At 43.8% G+C, this 22,645-nt stretch overlaps 1 protein-coding gene across 5 annotated transcripts in view; it reads left to right on the forward strand.

Moving 5' to 3' along the window:
- lrba (LPS responsive beige-like anchor protein) overlaps window positions 1–22,645 on the forward strand; it is a 173,703-nt gene that overhangs the window by 129,229 nt on the left and 21,829 nt on the right. For all 5 annotated transcript variants that reach the window (XM_035637809.2, XM_035637807.2, XM_035637811.2 and 2 more), the window contains 4 exons: window positions 3,116–3,256; window positions 4,479–4,598; window positions 6,847–6,999; window positions 19,718–19,885. In XM_035637809.2, coding sequence (XP_035493702.2) covers window positions 3,116–3,256; window positions 4,479–4,598; window positions 6,847–6,999; window positions 19,718–19,885 — 582 coding nt within the window. The remainder of the gene's footprint in view (window positions 1–3,115; window positions 3,257–4,478; window positions 4,599–6,846; window positions 7,000–19,717; window positions 19,886–22,645) is intronic.

The raw sequence follows: 22,645 nt of genomic DNA on the forward strand, positions 1-22,645 counted from the left end.
CTCCCCTCGCAATCATTTGTATTCTGTGTTTCTTTTCTTTGCATCCTAATGTTTTCTGACCTTCACACTTAGTGAATCAGAGCTTTATATGCGCGTTTTTAATAATTCAGCACCTTGCCCGCTTTCTCTTTTCCTGCCGTTGTGTTCTCCTCTTTATTGTTTCTCTTCTCTCTCTCCCTCCTGCGCTCTTTCTCACCCTCCACATATCTCCTATCCCCCTCTTATGTCACATCGGTGGTTGTCTCTTATAGAAACAGGTCATCTGCGAAGCCTCCAGTGACATTGAGAAGCCAAATTGCCATGAACGTGTGCGTGTGTGTGCGCGCTCGCGTCACACACTGTCATCATCCACCAGAACAACAGAGGCCACACAGAATTTATGTTCCCTTCTGCCAGAGCCGTTCTGACCCCAGGGACTTTCTTATCATAAACTCTAACCTCAACCTGACATCAAACGCTGACCCCCGAGATAACATTGTAGTCACGATAAGCACACACTAGAACAGACTGCAAGTGTTGTAACTCTCTGCTGTTGTTTTTTTTAATTTTTTTTATCCCTCCACCTATTCATACACCTCATTTATAAACACAGCTGCAATTTTCATCACAAACACACACACACACACACACACACACACACACACACACACACTTCCCATTCACACAGAGAGGCATGGGGTGAAAATAATTGCCAATGTGTGTCATTAACATCAACAGAAGGCATCTTCAACTGTGTTTTTGTTGTACAGCTTTTAATGAAGCACAGCAAACAATTAAAAGAATTGTTAACCTTCTAACCATAGATGAGGCAGCCTGCGTTCACATGGCGACGGAAATAGTGAAGATTTATTGAGCATTCCTTGTACCTTTGTGCTATACCTACTACTCACAGCCAGATCAGCTAATGGTGTATTGATTTCACCATGCGCGCCCCATATGTTTATCCCCCAGGCCCTCCACACTATTTTCACTGTTTAAATAGGACATTATACATAAACACTGCTTTCAAAAGGCTCTTTTGATTTATGACTCAAAGCCCTGGTGATGCTCAAATTGTTGGTAAGCTATTATACTTCATCAGCTCTGACCCATTATTGTTTTAAAAGCAAAGTAGCACTGGGTAATGTTCTTATAATAGTCGTAGGGAAGTTCCATTTTCTTCCGTGAGGTAGTGTTATTCTCTGGGTTATGTATGCCCAGAGAATAACACTCCTCAAAATATATTTTTATCTTAAACTGAGGACAATTTGGAGAGAACCAAGTTCACCCATTGAACAGATTCACTATAGAGGACTTTTCAAATAGCTCGACAAACGTGCAGCATTATGCGGTTCTTAATCTCAATTATCAGTTTAATATTTCTGTGGTAGTAAAGTGACTAATGACTTATATTTGGAATTCTATACATGCTGTGGGTGTTGTGTTACAGGAGTCAATACAATTCAATTTAAACCATTAATCTGATCAAGAATTTTGTACAAAATGTGTATGTTTATTTTGGAGCACAGTGGTTTTATGGTAGATGAAAAACTGAAAAGACTAATCCAAGATTTATTCTCCCGATGTTTACCTCTTCAAAGTGGCAGCACAGTTTCATTCCGCAGCTCACTCTCCAGTCTAATTAAAACTACGTGATTGGTTCATTTATCTGCGAGCTCATCAGAGCGCTATTCTTCGCCATACAACATATTAGGCCAATCTCTGGTGGGGCAGCAGCAGGTGTTCCATCAACACGCTGCCAGGCGCTGTGCTCTGATGTACGGTGCCGTCAACGCCGCTCAGTTGTAGCTACTGTAAGCTGAGAGCGCGAGCCTCACAGTAATTTACAGCGGTAAACAAAGCCGGGCTCACGCAAACCAACAGCTCCCACATGCACTCGCACACAATTCTCTCCCTCTCTCTGTCACTGTGGCACTTTCAGTCTTTTTTTTATTTTATATGCCTCCTCTCCCTTTTCTTTTTTTAATGAGCCGACTGTTATTAGGGCTATAAATCAGACAAATGGGTGTGATGTATAATTCACTGTGTGTACTCACCCACCCCCAGTGGCCCTGTGGAAGCCCACAGTGCATCACTGTCAGCACAGAGCTGCACGGTGTTGTGGCACAAGGCATTTTCGCTTTGTAAATTTGCTCACGCTCAGAAACACTGTATACAAAATAACATAAAGGAACCAATTTTTGCAACAATCTCTTCATGCTTTATTCCCCATGCACACAAATGCATGTGCACAGGCATTGCTCCATTATACCCACATAAAACAGTAGCCATATCACAGATCAATAGCAAAGCCCGACCCTGGATGAGTCTTGTTGTGACAGGCACCCAACAATATGAAAGAGATCCAATTGATCCACGTCCTACTAGGCCCTCATCCTCAAAAGGCCATCATTCCATTACCATTGATCTGCTCTATATATATGTGTGTGTGTGAGAGAGAGAGAGAGGGAGAAAGAGAGAGAGATGAAGGGGGGTTTGAGTGAATGAGGCACAGCCTGCAGCAGACTAATAAAAATTGAACCAGCCTGAAAGTGATTTCTATAAATGAGTATTTAAATAATAGCCGAGTAGCACAGGGGTTATTGGTTTTCGGAGAGCGATGGAAAATTAATGCAACTTAACCCTTTTTCTCGACTGCAAATGGGGCTGGTGACCAGTGTATTAGTTACAGATTAATAAAAGTAGAAATTAAAGGAATCCACTGCTAGGAATCCTTGCTATTGATATTCCTGGCGGGCTCTCTTTCATCGGAGCACATTAGTTTTCTCTGACAGATTACAGCTGCAGGGGCTCTGTTTCACGGCCTCTAAAAAGCACTCTGTGGCAAAGGATTGATCACTGTCTGAAGGGAAACATCATCTAATATTCATTTGAGATTGCACAAAGGTTACTAGCTTCATTTGCCTTGCCACTGTTATGCTGCTAAGAGCGGCCCTTGAATGTCTCCACGATAAAATTCAGTGCTGCCTCCTTTGCTCTCCCTTTGCTATCACGCTCACGTGTTTGTCATTTCTCGTCTTTGTCTCTGCTTTCATGTCAAGCAGCTGCTGAAGAAAATCACATCATCCTATTTTTTCACTTTTTTAAAACATATTTCCAAATATGTGTTCCCCAGCCCATCGGTGCTCTGAATCCCAAGAGGGCGGCGTTCTTCTCAGACCGATACGAGTCCTGGGAGGATGATCAGGTGCCAAAGTTCCACTATGGCACCCACTACTCCACCTCCAGCTTCACCATGATGTGGCTACTACGTATGGTAAGTGCATCGGTTATAAGTAGTTATAATAAACATCATTTTTAAACTACCAGCATTCAAAATGTGCTTTTCATGTATTTTTTCTTCAACTATCAGATAAAACAGCTCATACACTGGATATACAAAGGCCTCTCTTGCACTGAGTTTTGGAAGTGCAGTTATGCACAGCAATATGCATATTCAAGTCGTTTGTCAAACAATTTTTAATGGATCACTTTCTTTGGAGCTCCAAATTGTCATCAATTCATTCTTAATAAGAGAATATTCCTCGAAACAAATGTATTTGTATCAAATTGAGGGTATATTCTTGCATAATTTTGCATCACATGCATATTGTTGCTAATTTATCGGGCATATGATTCATTACACTCTATGTTATTAACATATGATGATGCAGTGGCTTTTTTTTCTAAGAATAATAGGTATTACATGTGATTTTATCAGTTTTTTGAGGGGCATATTCAGTGTACCTCGTGCTCTCTTTCACGAGTGATTACAAAACCATCAATCTTTCCATACTGCACTCAGGGGAACGGGAGGTTACTAAGTTTCTCCAATGTGCAGTTTTCTGCTGTTATTGTCCCAGTAGCTCACTGTCTCAGTGACTCCCAGTGGAGTTGCCTCATTGATCCCCGCACATCATTAGACGGCTTATTCCAAAGCCACTTTACCAGAAACCACTCGCTTACAACTCTCACTTAAAGATCAAACTTCACGTCAGAGAGTAACTGAAAACTGCAGTAATTGGAATCTCTTCCTGTGTATTTTTTGTTGTTTTAAATGCACTATGAGATACAAACGTCTCACACATGTTTTTTGCCTTTGCGTTATTTCAGGCTGAACTTAATCATCTGCAATGCTAGTCTGTGGCTGAGGCCCAGGATATTGTGTCCATGTCACTCGTGGGCTGTTGCGTCAGAGCGACAGCTATTGATCTGTTCTAACAACATTAGACATGATTAGAAATGCACCAGCAGCACGAGTGTATTGGCTTCAGTAGCTCACTGGGATTATTGTTATTTCACTTGTTAATTTTTTGGGATTCCAGTTCGTAAGAGGGTGTGAAAACAGAGTAGATTCGGTTCAGATCTGTTGAGTGTTTTTTTGAACGGCGAGGAACAACAGAATTTTATTCTATGCTTTGTATTGCACAGCAAGGGAAATCTATTTTAGCAGGACAATCTTGAGCCCAGATTCAGAGCATTGTTTTGCTAATCAACAGGAGCCTTTCACTACGTTCTTCCTGAACTTCCAAGGAGGAAAGTTTGACCATGCCGACCGCACCTTCTCGTCGGTGGCCCGGGCCTGGAGGAACAGCCAGCGGGACACATCTGATGTTAAGGTAATCTACGCCCACGATGTGAAATATTCTTTCCAAAACATTTGTCGTCTTCCCTTTTTTAAGATGGTGGACTCGTGTAAGAGGGTTAGAAGTTAGAAGAGATAAAACACCGCAGGGGAATAAATCCTCATACAGCATCTTTACAGACAAAGAAGAAACGGTTTCAAAAGAGTAATGTTCAGTCACTACTAATCATTGTCCCTTTGCAATGAAAGCTTCCTGGTCCTCTGATCAAAGCGTTAAACTAATCCTCATCTGCCCCAGCCGTCTGTCTCAGATTCAGCCAGCTATAACCTGGACTTGAATCCCTGTCCACTGGGCCCCCAAACTCTTAGCGGTCGGAGCTGTTGGATCTGCCCTGCAACAGCACAGGTCATTCTCATACTGAGGGCCCTCGAACTCCCAGTGCACACTTTTAACTGCTCTCTTAAAACATTTATGACTACAGTCAGACATTCTCTGTCAAAGCTGAGTTTTGCTTGGTCTCCTGGCACTGGGTCACTGGATGGGGGAACAGTGGTGGTGTTGGGGGGGGGCGTTTTGACGCTTGATTGCGTATACCACCCCCCTCGCATCCCGCCGATAAAACATGTGGATCGCGTTACGGCGGAGCTGGCCAATGCTTGATTACGAAAGCCCAACAAGAGCCCTCGTCCGCTCTCTCAGTCTAGACCTGTCAATGTGGATCGAACTGTGAGACCTCAACTCCAGATCAAAACAAAGGGGAAATCTGGACCACATCACTTTGTTTCCGTGTTCAGTTTGAGTTTTTAACATATTTTGAATGAGAGACCGTCGACTTTATCCACTCGGACGCACACATTCATGCTGTAGCAAAAGAGGAATTAGAGACTAGATGTATCAATTAAGTATGCTAAGTACTCCATTTAGCCTTAGCACCGGAGTCATTGATAGCAGCTCTGTCCCTGCCAGAGGGCAAAAAGCCCCAGTGTTTTCATACCCTGCTGCTAAAGAAGGGGTGATAATAGCTTACAACACCCAGATTCAATGTGTCTCTAGCCTGGGTGACGCTAGCGTGACCCCCATTCCCCAATCCCCTGACCCCAAGCCTCAGCCCAAAGGCATCAGAGGGGGGAAAGAGGAGTGAAGAGGGTTTAGAGTTAGCAACAGTGGAAGTGTAGCAGGGGAGCCCAGGGGCCAGAGCCCCTTCCAGTGACCCATGACAGGACAGGATTGGGGATCAGAGGGGCTGGCCTCTGACCAGGCCAGAGCAAAGGGGCCACTGCACATAATGGCCCATGCAAGCCGGGCTTGAGTGTTTTGGAAGCAAAGCCCTGAACATTTGGTTTGGTGTGTGTGTGTGTGTGTGTGTGTGTGCACGTGTGCATGCATGCGTGCGTGCGTCCTGCCACCTCCTGGTCAAATTTACAGCAGCCAACCGCCAGCGGACCTGGGTGAGCCCGAGGCCTCGTTAAGAGTTTGACCTTTACTTCAGGTCAGGTTTTGTGCAGTGAAGACATTAAAAAAAACACGAGGAAGTGCTTGTGTTGTTGTAAACTTGTGTGTTTGCTTGCTCATTTGATTGGATGTTATCACCCCATTGTTGAGAGGTGAATGTTTTGTTGCAGTTCCTCTGATAAAACAGACCTCTAAAGATTAAGTAGTTCCTGTGTCTTTGGAGATCAGGTTGCATATGACCACTAACCTGCTCCTCGTGCTTTAGCATTGGCTTTTACACGCTGCCTGACATGCTGTCAACGGTGCTGCTGGCCTGTGAGACGAAGGCATGTCGGCTCAACGTCGACAGCGGTCTGCTCATGTCTGGTGTCAGACTGTCACCATCTCTGTCTTTCTTCAGTCAGCTCTTTTAGTGTGACTTTGTTCAACAACAGGACTTCACCTCACAAATTTCTAGCTTGAGCGATAAACATACAGACAAGCAGTCAGAGATATAATTTCCATTATAAACTCTACAGTTTAGAAAACTCCACTGTCTGAGAACCAACAATAGAGACACACAAAGTATTTTCTAAATTGTTTATAAGCTCGATTTATGCAGGAATCTTACTTTTTTTATTCTTGATATATTCTCTCACAAATCACTATTTTTCACACAATTCCACATCTGACCATTATAGAAGTGCTGGGTGGAGATTTCTCTGATCCCCCTTCAGTTTCAATTCAACACCATCCTCCACGCTGTTTGGTTGGCAGTATCACTTTTTTGTCAGGCTTAGAGGTGGTGATGTGTTAAGTTTAAATGCGTCTCAATGTTGTGCCCACGCAGGAGCTGATCCCAGAGTTCTACTACCTCCCGGAGATGTTTGTCAATGCCAACAGCTACAACCTCGGGGTGATGGAAGACGGCACCGTGGTCTCCGATGTGGAGCTGCCACCCTGGGCCAAGAGCCCAGAGGAGTTTGTTCGAATCAATCGCCTGGTAAGACGAATGCACGGGGCCGAAAATTATAATGCATGCTAGTGCAACGTGCAAGTGGATCACCGAGGTTCGAGTCGAGAAACGTCTCTGTTGAAAGGTCCTTGAGCAATACATTGAATCTTAACCGGCTCCAGCAGTAGCCATTTATTGTATAATCTTGATGCACATACATTTTTGATAAACATAGTATCAACGACTCAGTTACACATTAACACACCCACACACACTTCAGTGTGTGACTTGTATACACCCCTGAATCCAGACCGGCTGAAGTCCTGTCAGAGATTTCTCCTAGCTTAGCTGAAAATGCTAATTGAAAGAGACAGTGTTATTTCCTGACCGTCTCACAGTTCATCCTGTTACCTGAGCCTCCCACTTCTCCGACATGCCTCGGCTCTCGGATCGCCGGGTCGCCCGAGTGATCCAACATCACCTCCCCCTTCTACTGTATCCCATTCCCGCACCTCACCGTCTCTCTCGTCTCTGCTTTGTCCACATGCATCTGGTGCACGTTCATATGTGTGTGTGTGTGTGTGTGCGAATGTGTTTGTGTGCAGAGAAATAAGGCAGTATCCTGTTTCTGATCTCCCCTTCCTGCCCGCTTGGCCAAAAGCAGGAATATTCTGTGTATATGCGTGTCGGATGTTTTCAGACTGGCTGTCATATTTTCATTGTAGATGTTCTCTCCTCTTCCACACACACACACACACACGGCTGGGAAAGTTAGGTAACTACTAGGATCAGATTACCTTGCTCTGGACTAGAAAGGTCTCGGAGCACTTGCAATGCTTCAATTTCAAATACATGTTGACTTTATACAGTCTTACCGAGAGTGGTCAGGTCGTCGTTTGAACAAAATATTCTTCATAGGGTTTTGTCTGTTTGGATTAACAGGGTAAAACCAAGGAAGGAAATTAGAAGATTAATAAAAACCAAACCACAGGTTTCAGTGTAATACAAATCAGTACGTCTGTATTAATGTTGTTTTTAAATGTTTTAGACGTCGTCTTCCCGTTTCGATTTCGGATTATCCTTTTTCTAGTAATAGAAGAATTGTTGTCCCGTGTGATGTGTGCCCACAGTAGTAATAGGTGCTGATGAGGCTGGCTGTGCTCTGTGACCTGTGTAGTCTTGTGGTGGGCTTTGTTAACCAGCCTGCTGATATGACCAGGCCCCTATCATTAATCACACACTTCCCTCTCTGTGGCTGTCAGCGTGGTCTAGGCCAAGGTGGATGTGTTGGGGAAAGCTTTTTTGTGCTGGTGTGCTGTTTTGCAGTGTCCTACCCAGTCATTGCACTGAAGCCCTCTTATAGATTGTGATGAATCTTTGAGCTCTATCAAAGAAACCAGAAGACATGTATGGAGTTACAGAGTCCTGGAAGAATTTGTCCACTAATTGTTATTTCATTTAGATAATAAGATGCCAAACACGATTTCCAATTTGAGGATCATCACGTTTTCTCTGGATTGTATCACTGAAAAATAAATCAATTTATATTTTAGGGAAACAATTTTAGGGCTTATTTTCCAATGTTTGGACATTCAATAGCCTTAAATGTTTCATTGAGTATTCTGAAATAAATGAACTGATAACGACAATAATCTTTAGTTGGTTTCCTAGTTAATTAGGTTAATAATTATTGAATAGTCTCAAAATCAGTCAAAACGGCCACACAAAGGAAACCAGCTTGTTTGAATATGTAAATTAAAAACTGCACAGGCAATTTGGACTCCAATCCAGACGGCCTGCACACATGCACAGCTACATGTATCTGCTGCTTTCTGTTTTCAGGCTGGTCAAATTTCAGTCTGCGTTTTCTGTCTCTGCTGTGTGCAAATTGAGATATTGATCCAGCGTGCAGCCGAGCCCAGCGGGCAGGTATAGGTGCACAGAAACATAACAAGCTCAGAAGAACTGGAGCCTTTTTTTTGTGGTTTCACAAGGGCGTCGAAAACACACTTTAAAGTTTCAGCATTGCTCATCCACAATGTTCCCTTCCATGTTCCATTCCCCTCTGGTAGTAATGTTAACCCATCAAATGGCTGATTGAGTCATTCTTGGAAGTTGTCAACTTATGTAAGAATTCTTATCACACATAGTTGCTTTACAGTATATTTATATAATGTAATATATTCATATATATGAATATGTATTATACCTGTTCAGAACTGTTGAATTGTCATAAATGATCAGCTAATGGTTACAATTTATCTATTATGACAAATAAAATAATAATTTTAGTTGATTTTCAAGCAAAAAGTTTCAAACATTTTCCGCTTGCAGCTAAAACCAAATATCTTTAGATTCTGGGATGTTGGTCAAATAAAAAAATAGGCAATGGAAATATCTCACTTTGGGTTGCAGGAAATGATAGCTGACTTTTCCCCCTAGTTCCTGATATTTTATAAACAAAAAAAACACATCGAGAAAAGGATTGGTCTATTAATCGATACTGAAAGTAGCAGTTAGTTGCAACACCCGTCTTGTGTAATCTCACCAGTTTACGGGACAGAGTCTTACAGGGCCGCAGATCAAACGCAGACAGAAAGGGAAGGGCAGGGTAAAGGGAGGGTGGACAGGAGGAATAAAGGGAAAAATGGGCAGAGGACAAGGTAGAGGGAGGGATGTGTGGGTGGACAGGTCTCTGGTCGTGACGGATAGCTGGCATTAGGGGGTGTCAGCTGGCAACTGTGGCACTGTCGGGAGAGAGATGAGCACGGTGGAGAGCGGAGAGGGAGAGTGAAGGAGTTAATGGGCTGTTTGGCTCTCTTTAGCTTGTCTGCTGCTAATGGGCTCGCGACACAAGGATAGACAGCAGGAGAGAACACGCAGACACACGCAGATGCACGCATGCTGCAGACACACACACGCGCCTGCTGTCTGCACTCTGGTTATGAGCCCTAGATGATTAACAGCTAATTAGGCCCCAATCTGGAAAGGCCATTAAAAGCCCCTCACAGTAAAGGATTGTGCGGCCGCGCAAAACGGCAGCTTGTTTTTGTTGTCGGCAGAGGAAGAGCTGCATGGCTGGTGGTAGGTGGGTATAAATATTACATCAAACTATAGCCTGGTTTATGATGATCTGCTGTCGAGAGTGTCATTGCCCATCATCGCTATAGTTTAGTAAAAAGTGTTGTTTTGAAAACCTCTGGCCAACGAGACACTGAAGGATGACAGACTGAAGTTTAAAATCCTCGGTTTGAGGTGCTGAGGACTGGTTGTGTTTTAGACAGACTCACTAGGGGCCAAGCACCTCAGCGCCTTAAGCCAAGCATGCACCTTTACTACACTGAAGTGCCTACAGTATACTTAAACGCTTGCTTGTAAAGGCACACTCCCTTTTCCTTGGTCCATCACACACGCACATAAACGCTGACACACCGGGGTCTTGAGGCGGCATGCCGCAGAGATCAGGGGCTGCGTGTTGTTTTTACCAGGAGGTCGAAGGAGAGGTTAAGAACTTGATCCCCCCTCCATCAGATAACTACATGTCTCTGGGCACTGTCAGCCTCTCTGACATTCCACTATATATGACCACATCTCACTTCTCTGCTTCGCCAACCATTTGCACAATAGCAGGTGATCGTGTGCATCAGCGTTTACCTGTGCCGTCGGGTGTCCAGGCTTCACTGGAGATTCTGATCTAGAGCAGCCTAAACTACAAGTCGGCCGCAGCAGCCATGTCCCGGCTGTGAATCATCTGATGGTGCAGATGCAGATCTTAGAGGCTGGGATTTAAACATAAAGGACAAAGCATAATGCCTAGAATTACTGTAAAGACAGTCCAGGTTCTACTAAAAACTACAATACAAATGTTTGATATTGACGATATTCAAATTCATTTGAAATGTAACGCCAAGAATGACATTTGTAATGTAAGACCTGTGGTCCTGGTCATGATTTGATCAACGTGGACGGCAGATAGAGATAGAGATCTTTATTGCCACTGTACAAGTACAATGACATTTTGTGTGGAGCAAGCCTGAAGATGCCTGATATGTTAATACAAATGTTAAATCTTACAGACTACGAAAAAATAGGATGAATATATAAAAGTGGTGTCAAACTATAATTAAAATATAAATGTAAAAATAGTTGCATCGTGTCCTGTTAGATCTGATTTGTTCGATCCATCTGTTCAAACCATTTGGATCTTCTTTTTTTTCTGGGTGCAGTCACCATCTTACCTATTTTAGCTCTACAGGGTCCGTTTGCTACTTACGTTTGGTTCCTTTCAGTCATCTGTGCTCTCACAGTGCTGCTGACAGAGCTGCAAACCACACACATGGGACAGACAGGGCAGCACATTACTTTTGGCCTTTTTCCCCCCTTATAAAGCATCAGCTCACTCACAGCAGTGACAGAGACTCCGCTCAACTGCCCTCACAGACGGAGAGAGAGACTTTCCTCTCGTAGAATGGGCCGAGCCGACTGAGTGATCGGTCAGAAGCTGCTGATACTGGGAAGGTTAAACGTGGGTCACTGTCGTTTGTGGTGAACCTTCAGTGTCCGTAACTACAGTACGACTTCTCTACTAAACTGACTTTAGAAACAGAAATTATACGTATGATTCTTGAATAGCTAAAGTATTTGGCTCTGCTGCATATTATTACAGAAAAGTTTTTCTCGAGAGGACACTAACTTTTCCGAAGCTGGAGCAATAAAAAAGTTATCTTGTTACTGCATAAATCAATACCTGGCTCTACCACAAGCAACCGATGTGTGTGACTTTAAGATGTCACACGCTACTGACCTTGATATTAAAGTAAAGAGATTTGTCTAAACTACAATAAAAAAGGCTTGCCATTGGTACATTGTCAACATTCCTAATTCCAAACAATGTCCCAAATATCCCCGTTGTGGGAAAAATAAAGGATTATCTTATCTGATTTCTGTCATCTCATTGCAACATTTGAAAAGGAGCCACTGACTTTTGAAGCAATATAAAATATCCAAATAAATCAATCTATACCAGTTTTTACAAGTAGTTGGTCGTTAGATACTATCAAATGTTAACAAAACTTTTCAGATTGTGAGGAACTTCAAAACCACTAGTTGTTGTTTTTGGTCAGATGTAATTATAAAACCAAGATTTAAAGGATTTATTTATCAATGTTGGTAAATCAAATGACAAAATATATGAAATATATTTAATTCTTTTAATTATTACTGGGCATCAACACCGTCCTCTAAAGCTCCAAGCAGCTTTCAATGATATTATCTGAAGTAAACAGGCTACATGACTGGTTAGGGAGGTTGAACATTTCAAAAGCCGGACAGACCTAGGTAAATAATTGGCGTACCAAACTTGCATTGCTCTGTACTTTTTGAACGTGAAATGGGTCAACTGTTTGTTAGCGATTAGCCTTTTTTGTACGTCAGAGCTTGTTTTTGTGGTTTCCGCGTGTGTTTGTTCTTTACTGCCCTCTTGTGGTCAGAAATGGCCCGATGCGGCTTTAATTCAAATCTAAAATGTTTTCCAAATTCATCGGGGGCATTTTTTTTCCTCCGCACTCTGATGGTGATGTGTTTTTTTTCTTACAGCTGTTGTCGTCGTGATCACCACGGTGATCTTGCCCGCAGAGGTAAACAGTGACGTGAGGCCGCTCGGCGCTAACAGACAAATGTCACATTGATATGAGCCGAATCACCTTTAACCCTCAAGCCTCATATACTCGCACTATCACCCCCTTTTGAAGGTCCTTCTCTGACCTTCAAAAGGGGGTGATTTGTCACGTTCATGTGCTGACAGCTCTACGCACTTACCAAAACTATGTCATCGTGGCAGACATATCCATTATCGTACTATCACATGAGGGTAGAGGGGGGTGTTTTAAAATGATACTTTTGCTCTCTGTTGAGTATTATGGGGGCAGTGTTCAAAGCAGTTTAAGATATTGTGTCATTGTGCACATTTTGTCCGGGGGCTTTGGATGTGAAATGTGAAGGAGAGCAGGGCACAGACGATGAAAGCGTGTCCCACATTTCTTTTTCCCACAAGACGCGCAGCCAGACACGATAGCTCCCCAGTTCAGACCACCAGCTACACAAAGTCAAAGATCATCGCTGTTTACATTCACCTCTCATCCACGCCGCACTCTCTGATCGGACACCCGTGGGACGCGCACAATACCGTTCCCACCAGCCTCCGCGACTTATTCTCACAGAAAACCCCACAGGAATTCATGTGTGAGCTGAGGTAAACCACTGCGAGGGCCAGTCACTAACCGCTGAGATACACTTACGCACTTGTGAATGACTGAGTGAGTGAGAACCTTAACGTCGTCTAGCCCAGCGTGGCTTCGTGTAACCCAACATGTTAGCCTAGTGCTAATCTATTCCCCTGGTGTCTCCACCGAAAGCCTTGTTGTTGGATGGGAACTAGCACGTGGGGTAGGGGGGGTCGGGGGATGCGGGGGGTTATCTGGCTAATGTCAGGCAGCGCTCACTGTAGGAGTATTGTCATGCATGAGGGCAGACATGTTTACTGTGTGCGTAGTGTTTTACGAGCTGTCCCCCCCTCCTTCTCTGCCTCCCCCTCTTCCCCGTCCTTCTTCCCCTCCTCTTCTTCGTCCTCCTCCCCTCCAATGACGTAATGGAGGAGAGCGATGAGAGCCTGAGAAATGGGATGATCTACTGCTGCTGACATACTCACTCACTAATGTGGTCCTTCTCCCCTTTCCTGCACTCCTCCATGCTCTCATTTTGACTTCTGCCCAAGTCTACTGAGATGCTTATTTTTTTTAATTTTTTTTTTGCAACATACGCTGATTTCACACTAATTCACTTCAGCACTCTGTGTGATGGCAATGTCGGCTGGTCCACCCCTTTGGTCCAGCCAGAAATATCATATGTTAGAAGGATGCCGTAATATTTGGTTCAGCCACTTGTGTCCTTTCAAAGGATGAAATGTAACAAGTTTAGTGCTAATGGCCACATGTTTTGTTTTGAGTTTTTATTAAGCTTATTTTGGCGTCACTTTGCCTAAATGTAACCCTTAAGAGCCACTGGTATTGATAATTATGACTAATATAATAATTAATTTGAACTACAGAAATTAAATGATAAGTTCATGTTATTATGACAAAATTCTGAAAATTGATAAACAATAATATTGAATGACCGTCTTATTAAATGACCACTACATCAGATATTTTTTGCATTTGATAATATGTGTGATCAAACTAATTATTATGTTTCAGTATGTGGGCTCACTTATTATTTGGTTTTTGAGGGCGCAATACACGCACGCACGCACACACACAGAGATAGACTGACAGACTGACAGACAGGCAGACAGGCAGAAAACCCAACAAACCCTAATGACGTCCCCTCGAAGGTTAACTACACTCGAGTTGATCAGTTCAGTCATTCGTCCTAATCATCTCCGCTCTCCACACCTTCAGACGGGCGTCCAGTCCTCCAGTCCTCCAACTCTATAATCATCCGAGACAACAGTGCTCCTCTCAGCGGCTATCCAAACACTTTCTCATTCACCGGCTCCCTGTGTCTAATCAGCTCTGACCTGTTGACTTAGCTTTTTGCTCACTCGCTCCTATCGTGGATGTGTCTTAACGGCACTGCTGATGCATTATTGACTTGTTGGCCTTGTATGAAGTGCAGGTGGACAGATGGTTGGATTCTCTGCAGGTGCTTGTTAACAGTTGTTGAAATAATAGTAGACACTCATGAAATTGTAGTTTTCTTGTTTTAGATGTCAGTTTAGATGTCAGACAAAGTATTCCAACATTTCTAAACTCCCTATAAGCGGGCTTGATTTGCACTTTTACAGGTTGTTATTCAATATGCTGTATCATATTGTTTGTCATTATTCTGCATTAACTGAAAACTAAAAGGAGAAGACATCTGACTTTTAAGTCAGCCCCAGTTGCTTCACCCATTTACTTCTCAATCAGTGTTGTTTACTCCGTTGTCTGTGCCATAAATTGGACCACTCGCTCGAAGTCTGCGCCGTGCCATGTGTCTGACTGGGACCCAATCCACCGTGACATGTTTGATACATGATACTTCCCCAATCACTGCTCATTCCGCTTCTTTTCGCCCCATGACATGATATTCCTGCTTTTCAAGTGGGCGGGGGATAGTAAGGAGGATGGGAGGAGAGAGCGGCAGAGAGAGAGTTGGGGTTAGAGTTTCAGGTTCCACTTGCCAGCGAGTGCCTCCGTTGACCCATGGCCAGAACTCTCACGGTTGTGACCTATCTAATTAGTAGAGCAGGAAGGAGGGGGTGGGGGGCTGAAGTAACACACAACCCATCTGGGGTTCTCTCGGTGTGTGTGAATATGAGAATAAAGGATATGGTTTGTTAGCTGCTGCGGCTGCTCTGAGGCTCTCATTCCTTACATCATCCATTGCTCTCTTTTTTTTTTTTGTTTGCTTTTTTTCCCCCTCCTCTTCCATGTTTGGGGCCCCCTCTGTCCTGGCTGGCCACAGGCCTCCATGTGCCTGCTTCAAAATGACAATCGGCTTCTCATTTACAGCGAGCTAATAAGCCCTTTAATCAGAGGGCTTGTCAACCTCAGGGCAAGCGACTCCAGAGGAGTTGATCTAAAGGATCGGATGACTGGAGGAAAGAAGCGGGTGGAAAAAAGGAGTAGCACTAAGAGTGAGAGAATGAGTAGAAGGGAAAATTGAAGGGGAAGAATAGAGAGTGAAAAAGAAGAGGGAGGATAAACTTGCTTGATTGATTACAAAGCACAGGAACAATATTACCCGACAAACCTTGATTTAACTAGTGTGCCAGCATTTTCTTCCTTGTCAACACGCGTGATGTTTCACTGCCGCACACATGCCGAATGCGGTTCTCAGGATGTTTTGATCCGCTTGTTCTTAAACAGTCGTTTTAGTATATACAGACCTGACAAGTGTTTGCTTTATTCATCCGTAATCGATACAAAGGAAAACAGCCTGCCGCTGACAACATGTGCATTCGATTACACACCCACACCGTCGGTGACACGCGCGGGCACGCACACGCGCACGGTGCGTTCGGCATCGCCGCTGGCATGCAAATGAGTGGATTGATTTGTTAAGTGACATTTTAACTTCCTTACAGACAGCTCTCCATAAGTCCTTAAAAGGGTTTTTAGGGCCAGTTGGGGTTGGAGGAGAGCGTTCAGTGTCACCTCGTTAAGGCCCGGGCGAAATCCACCTCAATCCAGACCATAAAGCCGACCGCGAAACCACGGCGAGGCACAGAAATGTCACTGATAAGGGCCCCCGTGCACGTCCTGCAAGACCCGCAGCACGGACGGGCACTTTTACTTGGGAGCATAAAAAGATCACTAAAAGTGAGGTGTCAAGAAGATGTGATGGAAATAAAACACACCCACATTTTGCAAGCGGAAAAAGCAAGATGAGGCCGACGACTTGACAGCGAGTCAAGATCAGACATTTTCATTGTTTTCTCCTCGGACCTCGGAGGATAAGCCTTGTTTAATGTCCACCAGCTGCTTAATTGCAATCACTCGCTGTCTCTGGTCTGATGCCACAAATATGGATCGCATGTTTCTAAGTCCTCAGACCAGAGAGGATCTTTCCCTAAAGAGAAACATATTGACAGACACACAGTCAAACCGTCATTCATTTTGCGTGGTTTTTTTCCTCGGGCTTTTACTTCCCATTCCAGCCACAGATGTTTCACAAACAAAAAGTAAACTGAAACTTTTCATTGTGATACATTTTCATTGATATCCACACAACTGCCTGGAAAACTGAGCATGAAATTTAAAAGGGAAAACATTGAAATACGTTTTAATACTTGATTGTATTTTTCTACATAGGAGAATATTCCAAGTTATTGTTGCCATTGGAAATGAGTCACAGTCCGCGCCCCCCCCCCCCCCCCCCCCCCCCCCCGCTTCAAAGGTGCACTTTGTCAAATATTTAACAATAGAAATGTGGGATTCCAGTGACTTCTACCCCCTATCAGCATTTACATAAAGGCATGCTAAATTATTCATTAATTATCAGAGAGTCCCCCGTGGATGGGGATGACACGCTAATTGGCCCATCAATAATCCTGCCTGGTTCTCCTGAAGTGGCACCAGATCCCACCTCAGGAATCCACTATCTGCCCCAACCTTCTGCTCGACCATCGCCACAGTGTGGCACCACACGGGGAGACATTTGCGCACCTGCTCACCTGGCACATTGTTAAGGCTTTATCAGAACGTGTAACCGGAATTTTGGTGTCTCATATGCAGGAAAATTTGATTTCACTGTTGATTTTATCGCAGCTTCCACACTCATAGGTTGATGACATAAATATGCTGTTGTCTGTATCTGTTCACATAGTATCCTATTGCATTGTAAGCTGGGGAAAAAAGATGAGGCTGGTATATTCTATATTTTATTCTGTCTGTATCTCAGTACTTTCCAACATCTATTCAATGTCTTCTTAACTTGCATCCCAATTTAATTCTGTGAGTGGTGAGGGAATTCTCCTGTTTTTGAAAGAACTTTAAGAGACACAAGCCGGGTTTTATAGGCAGAGAAATATATTCTGTCTGTCCATTGTGGTTAAATCCCTAAATCTAGACTTTTGTCACAGAGCTCTGTCTTTTGTAAGACAAATGATGAGAGACCAAACGAGCACAATAACACACAGTGGCGTTAGAAAGTCTTCAGACCCCTTCACTTTTTTACACTTGACTGCTTTGTTGATGTAATCACAAATGGATGAAATTGCCTTTATTGCCCATAGGTCTGCACTCAAAACCCAAGGTAACAAGGTGAAAACATGGTGTTAAAAATGTACACGCGTTTATTTAACATATAAAATGATAATACTTCCAGTGCCAAAGCAGCACACACACACACGCACACTCACTTATTCCATCTCTCTCCCACTCCAGCGTGCCAGTGATTTCCATAAAGGCGGGCCTCTGGAGAGGGAGCTGCAATAACATGGCTGTCTTTGTTTCCCCATGCTGATTGACAGTAGATTGCGGTGCACATTAAATGCCCATCAGGCCCAGCTTTAGTTTTAGAAACAGGGGAGCAGGGCCTGTCAAAGGTCAGACCTAGCGCATAATGAACTGCTCTCTCTCTCTCTCACGCACGCACACACACACACACACACACACACACACACAGAATTGGACCCCTCTCTGCGGACATTACAAGTGACTTTGAATAAAGAGTGAATTTCCCTGGCTCGTAATGTAACACTTATAAAAAAGGATTGCCCTGTGAGACGAGCCTTAAAACACTGAATACTCTTATGCTAGGTGGGACAGAGAGACAAAGTCTAGAGTGTCCTCCTCTCTGAAGGTCCCGTTTTATCCTAATGGTTGGGTAACCATTATGGTTTTAGCTTTGCCACATAGTTTACTCCTTAAGATAAAATATAGTAAAGTTAATCATAGAAACAAAACAACAACAGACAAATCTCTCTCCATCTGCTAATCCAGTCAGGTCTACAGCTCTCCGAACAGTGCTTGCACCTAAGTGGGACATTGTCCAAAATACTAATGTGTGAAATAACCATAAACCTACAGTCTACATGGATTAGTTTTACACCTACTGTACGACGAGGAAGCTTTATACCAGACTCTCTCGCTAACAACAGGCCGGGGGATTGCTTGAACTTTTTTGATAATTTTGCCATAACTTTACTTTACATTACTACCTGTTTTCTGAAACACAAGTTTATAAGTTTGATTGACAACGTTTGAGTCCCAGTTACATCTTGGTTTGCACAGGATAATATTCACAGCTATTGGTACGAGTCATTAAAATATAGTTAATGCTGCATTTGCATGTTTCCACACATTGAAGCATGATTACATTTGTTGGCCCTAGCAACAAACTGATTCCTACTCTTGTAATACCCACATAGTATTTTAACTGTTAAGCTTTTCATTACTTCAGATTATAGAATTTGTGACCATATTAAAAAACTCAGTCAGTGCTCAAGTTGCAATGAAATCATCACCATACCTCAACTGTACACAGCCTCCTCTTTATAGCCACGCTCTCTCCTCCCTGATTGAAAGTTGTAATTAAGAGAATGGGGGGGGACTCCAGTGCAGAATGAGCTGTCAGAAAGTCACATTTAAATGAGGGATGCGCGGTGCTCGGCAGTAAAAATTTAAATTATATAAATCGCCATTTAAGTGTAGCACAGGCTAATGTTTTGTCACAAATTAATGTGACACAAGGCAGCAATGACAATCAAGGGCTGCCTCATTCTAATTTGGCCGTGTTTAGAGGGCCTTTGTGAGCCGACAGCTTTACACAAATTAACACAATTGCCTGTTTTTATGAGGAAACCATGAATGTTTTTTCCCTCTTTTGCCGGCTAATGAGGAAAGAAAACGACTTGTACTTCAGCGTCATGGTGATGCAGGAGATATATGCAGAGGAGCAACATGGTGCTCTCATCCACCCACGAGCAACAGAGAAGGGGAACAAAGAGCAACGGCTGAAATGGCTCCCTAATGAACTACAAGAGCTCTCTAATGTTTTGATGCTTCCGTATGATCCGAGAGGAATTTACTGTGCTTGTGCTCGTTATTAAAAAATCATTGGCGGATTCGGTCGTAGGAACAATTCGCAGGGAAATTCTGCTTTCTCCGAGGATTTCTTTCTATGGGAGGCAAACTGTTCGCGGAGAACGATGTGTGTGAATGATGTGCATCCGTTGACATTTTCAACACTTCTAATTCTCTGTCCTCTCGTCCATTAACAGGCTCTGGAGAGCGAGTTTGTGTCCTGCCAGCTCCACCAGTGGATCGATCTGATCTTTGGCTACAAGCAGCAGGGACCTGAAGCCACCAGAGCCCTCAACGTTTTCTACTATCTGACCTACGAAGGTGCAGTCAACCTCAACTCCTTCAACGACCCCATGCTCAGAGAGGTGAGGCAAAACATGTATTTACACACACACACACACACAAACGCATACATTTTAATACACATTCACGCATGGTTGATGTAACTCCCTTGGCAGATCATGCTGAGTAAGGGGAAAATACCATATTACAGTAAGTAAAGTTGAGTGTTAGCACTCTCAAATGGATGCTTAGTCTGACTATATTATAAAAGCATCTGTCCATTCTGTGCATCTGTGTTTCAGGGATTTTTTTATTTAATTTTTTTTTCTGATGCCATTAGCCATGTTAAATTTGTTGTAGAATGGCACGGCGAAAGCTTAGCTAACAATCTATTGTCAGTTATTGCTGAGCAAAGTCTTTCCCCCTGTGTGATAGCTCTAAAAGCACTCCGACCAAGTGTTCCACTTTGACGCCTTAAAACCTCCTCCTTGGCTTTCATTCATTATTCATCCCACTCTCTTTGAACCGCTGCACACATAAGCTGCGCTGGCTTTGCCCGAAAGCAAACACACACACACACACACACACACAGAACACAGTGCTGAAGGGAGAAACACAGCTAGCGTGCCCACAGCCAGACTCTGGCCTGACAACTTCACCAATATGTTGTAACAGGCAGGCAGCCAGCCAGCAGCCGACCAACGGACCCCGCTGAAGCTGTGCTGGCAATAAATGGCGCATTTGTCCGAATTTCTGGTTGATTAAAACTGCGTTATTACTGTCAGTGTGTTGGCCATCATTTGCATTGGCTGTTTACCAAAATAATTGCCGGGATCTGGAAACACAGAGACATTGTTACAACAAAGTCTGGCAAGAAGAAAAATCTGTTTGATGATCTGCCTGCCTGTACCTCCTGCTGCATCAGACTTTGTTGCAGCAATATTTCTGTGTTTAAAGTGGTGAATACTTTGTTATCATCAAAAGGAAATAACAATAACATTTATAATAAACCAGAGTTATCCTTTGAGTGAAGGTCGTCATTGCACTGAGGTGTAAATGGAGACGAGAGTCGTATCAAGAGGCTGAAATGCGTTTTGCCTCCACTGTGCTGCTGCCCTTCATGCTCAGTGACTGGAGCTTCACGGGCACCAGGGGTAGTGCCTTGATTTATCACCTCATTCACCCTAATTCCCATCCAGATGTGCTTTGGCCTTTAGCCACACACACTACTCACACACACGCACGCACAGACACACACACACACACACACACACACACACTGATCCACTGAATTGGATCACTGGCACTCCACTGTTTCTGCCAAAAACATAAATCCACGTACCCGATACCATCGGAGGCAGGCGCAGGTGATTTGAGGTGTATCAAGATAGCACCTCTTGCTTCCCTATTTATGAATACAGGAATGTATTCCTGATTCTGAATTATAAGGTTTTTATTTTACACTCTTCAATAAATCATTACATTGGACACGACTTCATTTTAAAGGAATCCGTTGGTCAAACTGCTCTGTATATTGTGTGGTCTGGGTTTCATTTTGTGGGAAACCTGTCGCATTACTTTGCAGCACAAATGAACGTAAAATGCTCTTGTTTTTTCTCTCCAAATGAATCTGTTTGTAACTTATTCAGTGACAAGAGGAACACATTCAGTAGTGTCTAGGGTCTTGTTTGTCCACATTCATTTTCTAAACATATCACAGTTTAGTTGAATAGTTCCACCAGATATGTGTGTGAAATATGAATAAGGCAGTTGTTTCACGCCCTAGAGATGAAATAAAAAAAAACAGTTTTCTTGTTTTCTCCTCCCTCTGATGCTGTGAGTCCAATCTACTGGTGTTCACCCTCAAACACACTGTCAGTCTGAGCACCCTAATTAGTTAAATAAACCAAAGCAGTGTTATCCCTGCGAGCTAAGCCAAGGGTCTCCTTCAACTGTGTTTGTGCGGAAGGAAGCATGGCCCGTCTGTGCAGAAGGTGGAAGCGGAGTTCCAGGGCCTGGGCCTCGTCAGAGCCGGGGCACTGGGGGTGGCTGGGGGCTGCAGAAGCTTTGGGACTGTGGGTTTCGGGTTTGAAAGGGTCCCCAGAGTCTGCCATTACTGAGTGACAACCGTTTCAGCCTGAGCTTGTGGTCTGGGCCAGGCTAGGCCACATTAGGACAGGCCACAGGGCTGTTCAATGTCAGGGGGATGGCTCGCAGACCAGGTTGTGTGTATGTGTGTGTATTTGATTGGGGTAGAGGGCTCTGTATTCCTGGTCGGCTGATTTTGTGTTCCTGCCACGGTGTTTGGCAGCCGTTAACACCGACCCACCGCAACCTACCTCCCACAAAAACACACACAGACTCCAGCGATCTGTGTGGATCATACCTTGATATGTTTGTGCGTACACATTGTCTGTATACATGCATTCATTGGTATGTGTATACCTTTGTATATTTACGTGTGCTCATCAGCATGAATGCACATGGCTGTGTGTTTATGTGTGCATTTCTGTTCTGGGAGAGAGTTTGGAATATCTCAGCACAGATTAGGCAACGCTGTGGAGACCGCTGCTGTGTTTTTCAAAACCATGATTACTTCCTGTCCTGCCTCCGCCGCATGTCGAACCCCCCCCCCCACACACACACACACACACACTCTCTTAACAGAACTGTGTGTGTGTGCAGATGCATTTATGTGTTCGTGTGCGCACCCCTGTGCATGGCATGCGTGGACATCTGTGTTGCTTCTCGGCGCATTAAGAGAAACACGCCCTGCGTTTGCCTTCTCTTCGTTGTACAGGGCTTCCCCTCTTTCACATGTGATTATGGAAAGTCCCACAGCC

Source organism: Scophthalmus maximus, chromosome 8, assembly GCF_022379125.1.
Source record: "Scophthalmus maximus strain ysfricsl-2021 chromosome 8, ASM2237912v1, whole genome shotgun sequence".
NCBI lineage: Eukaryota > Metazoa > Chordata > Actinopteri > Pleuronectiformes > Scophthalmidae > Scophthalmus > Scophthalmus maximus.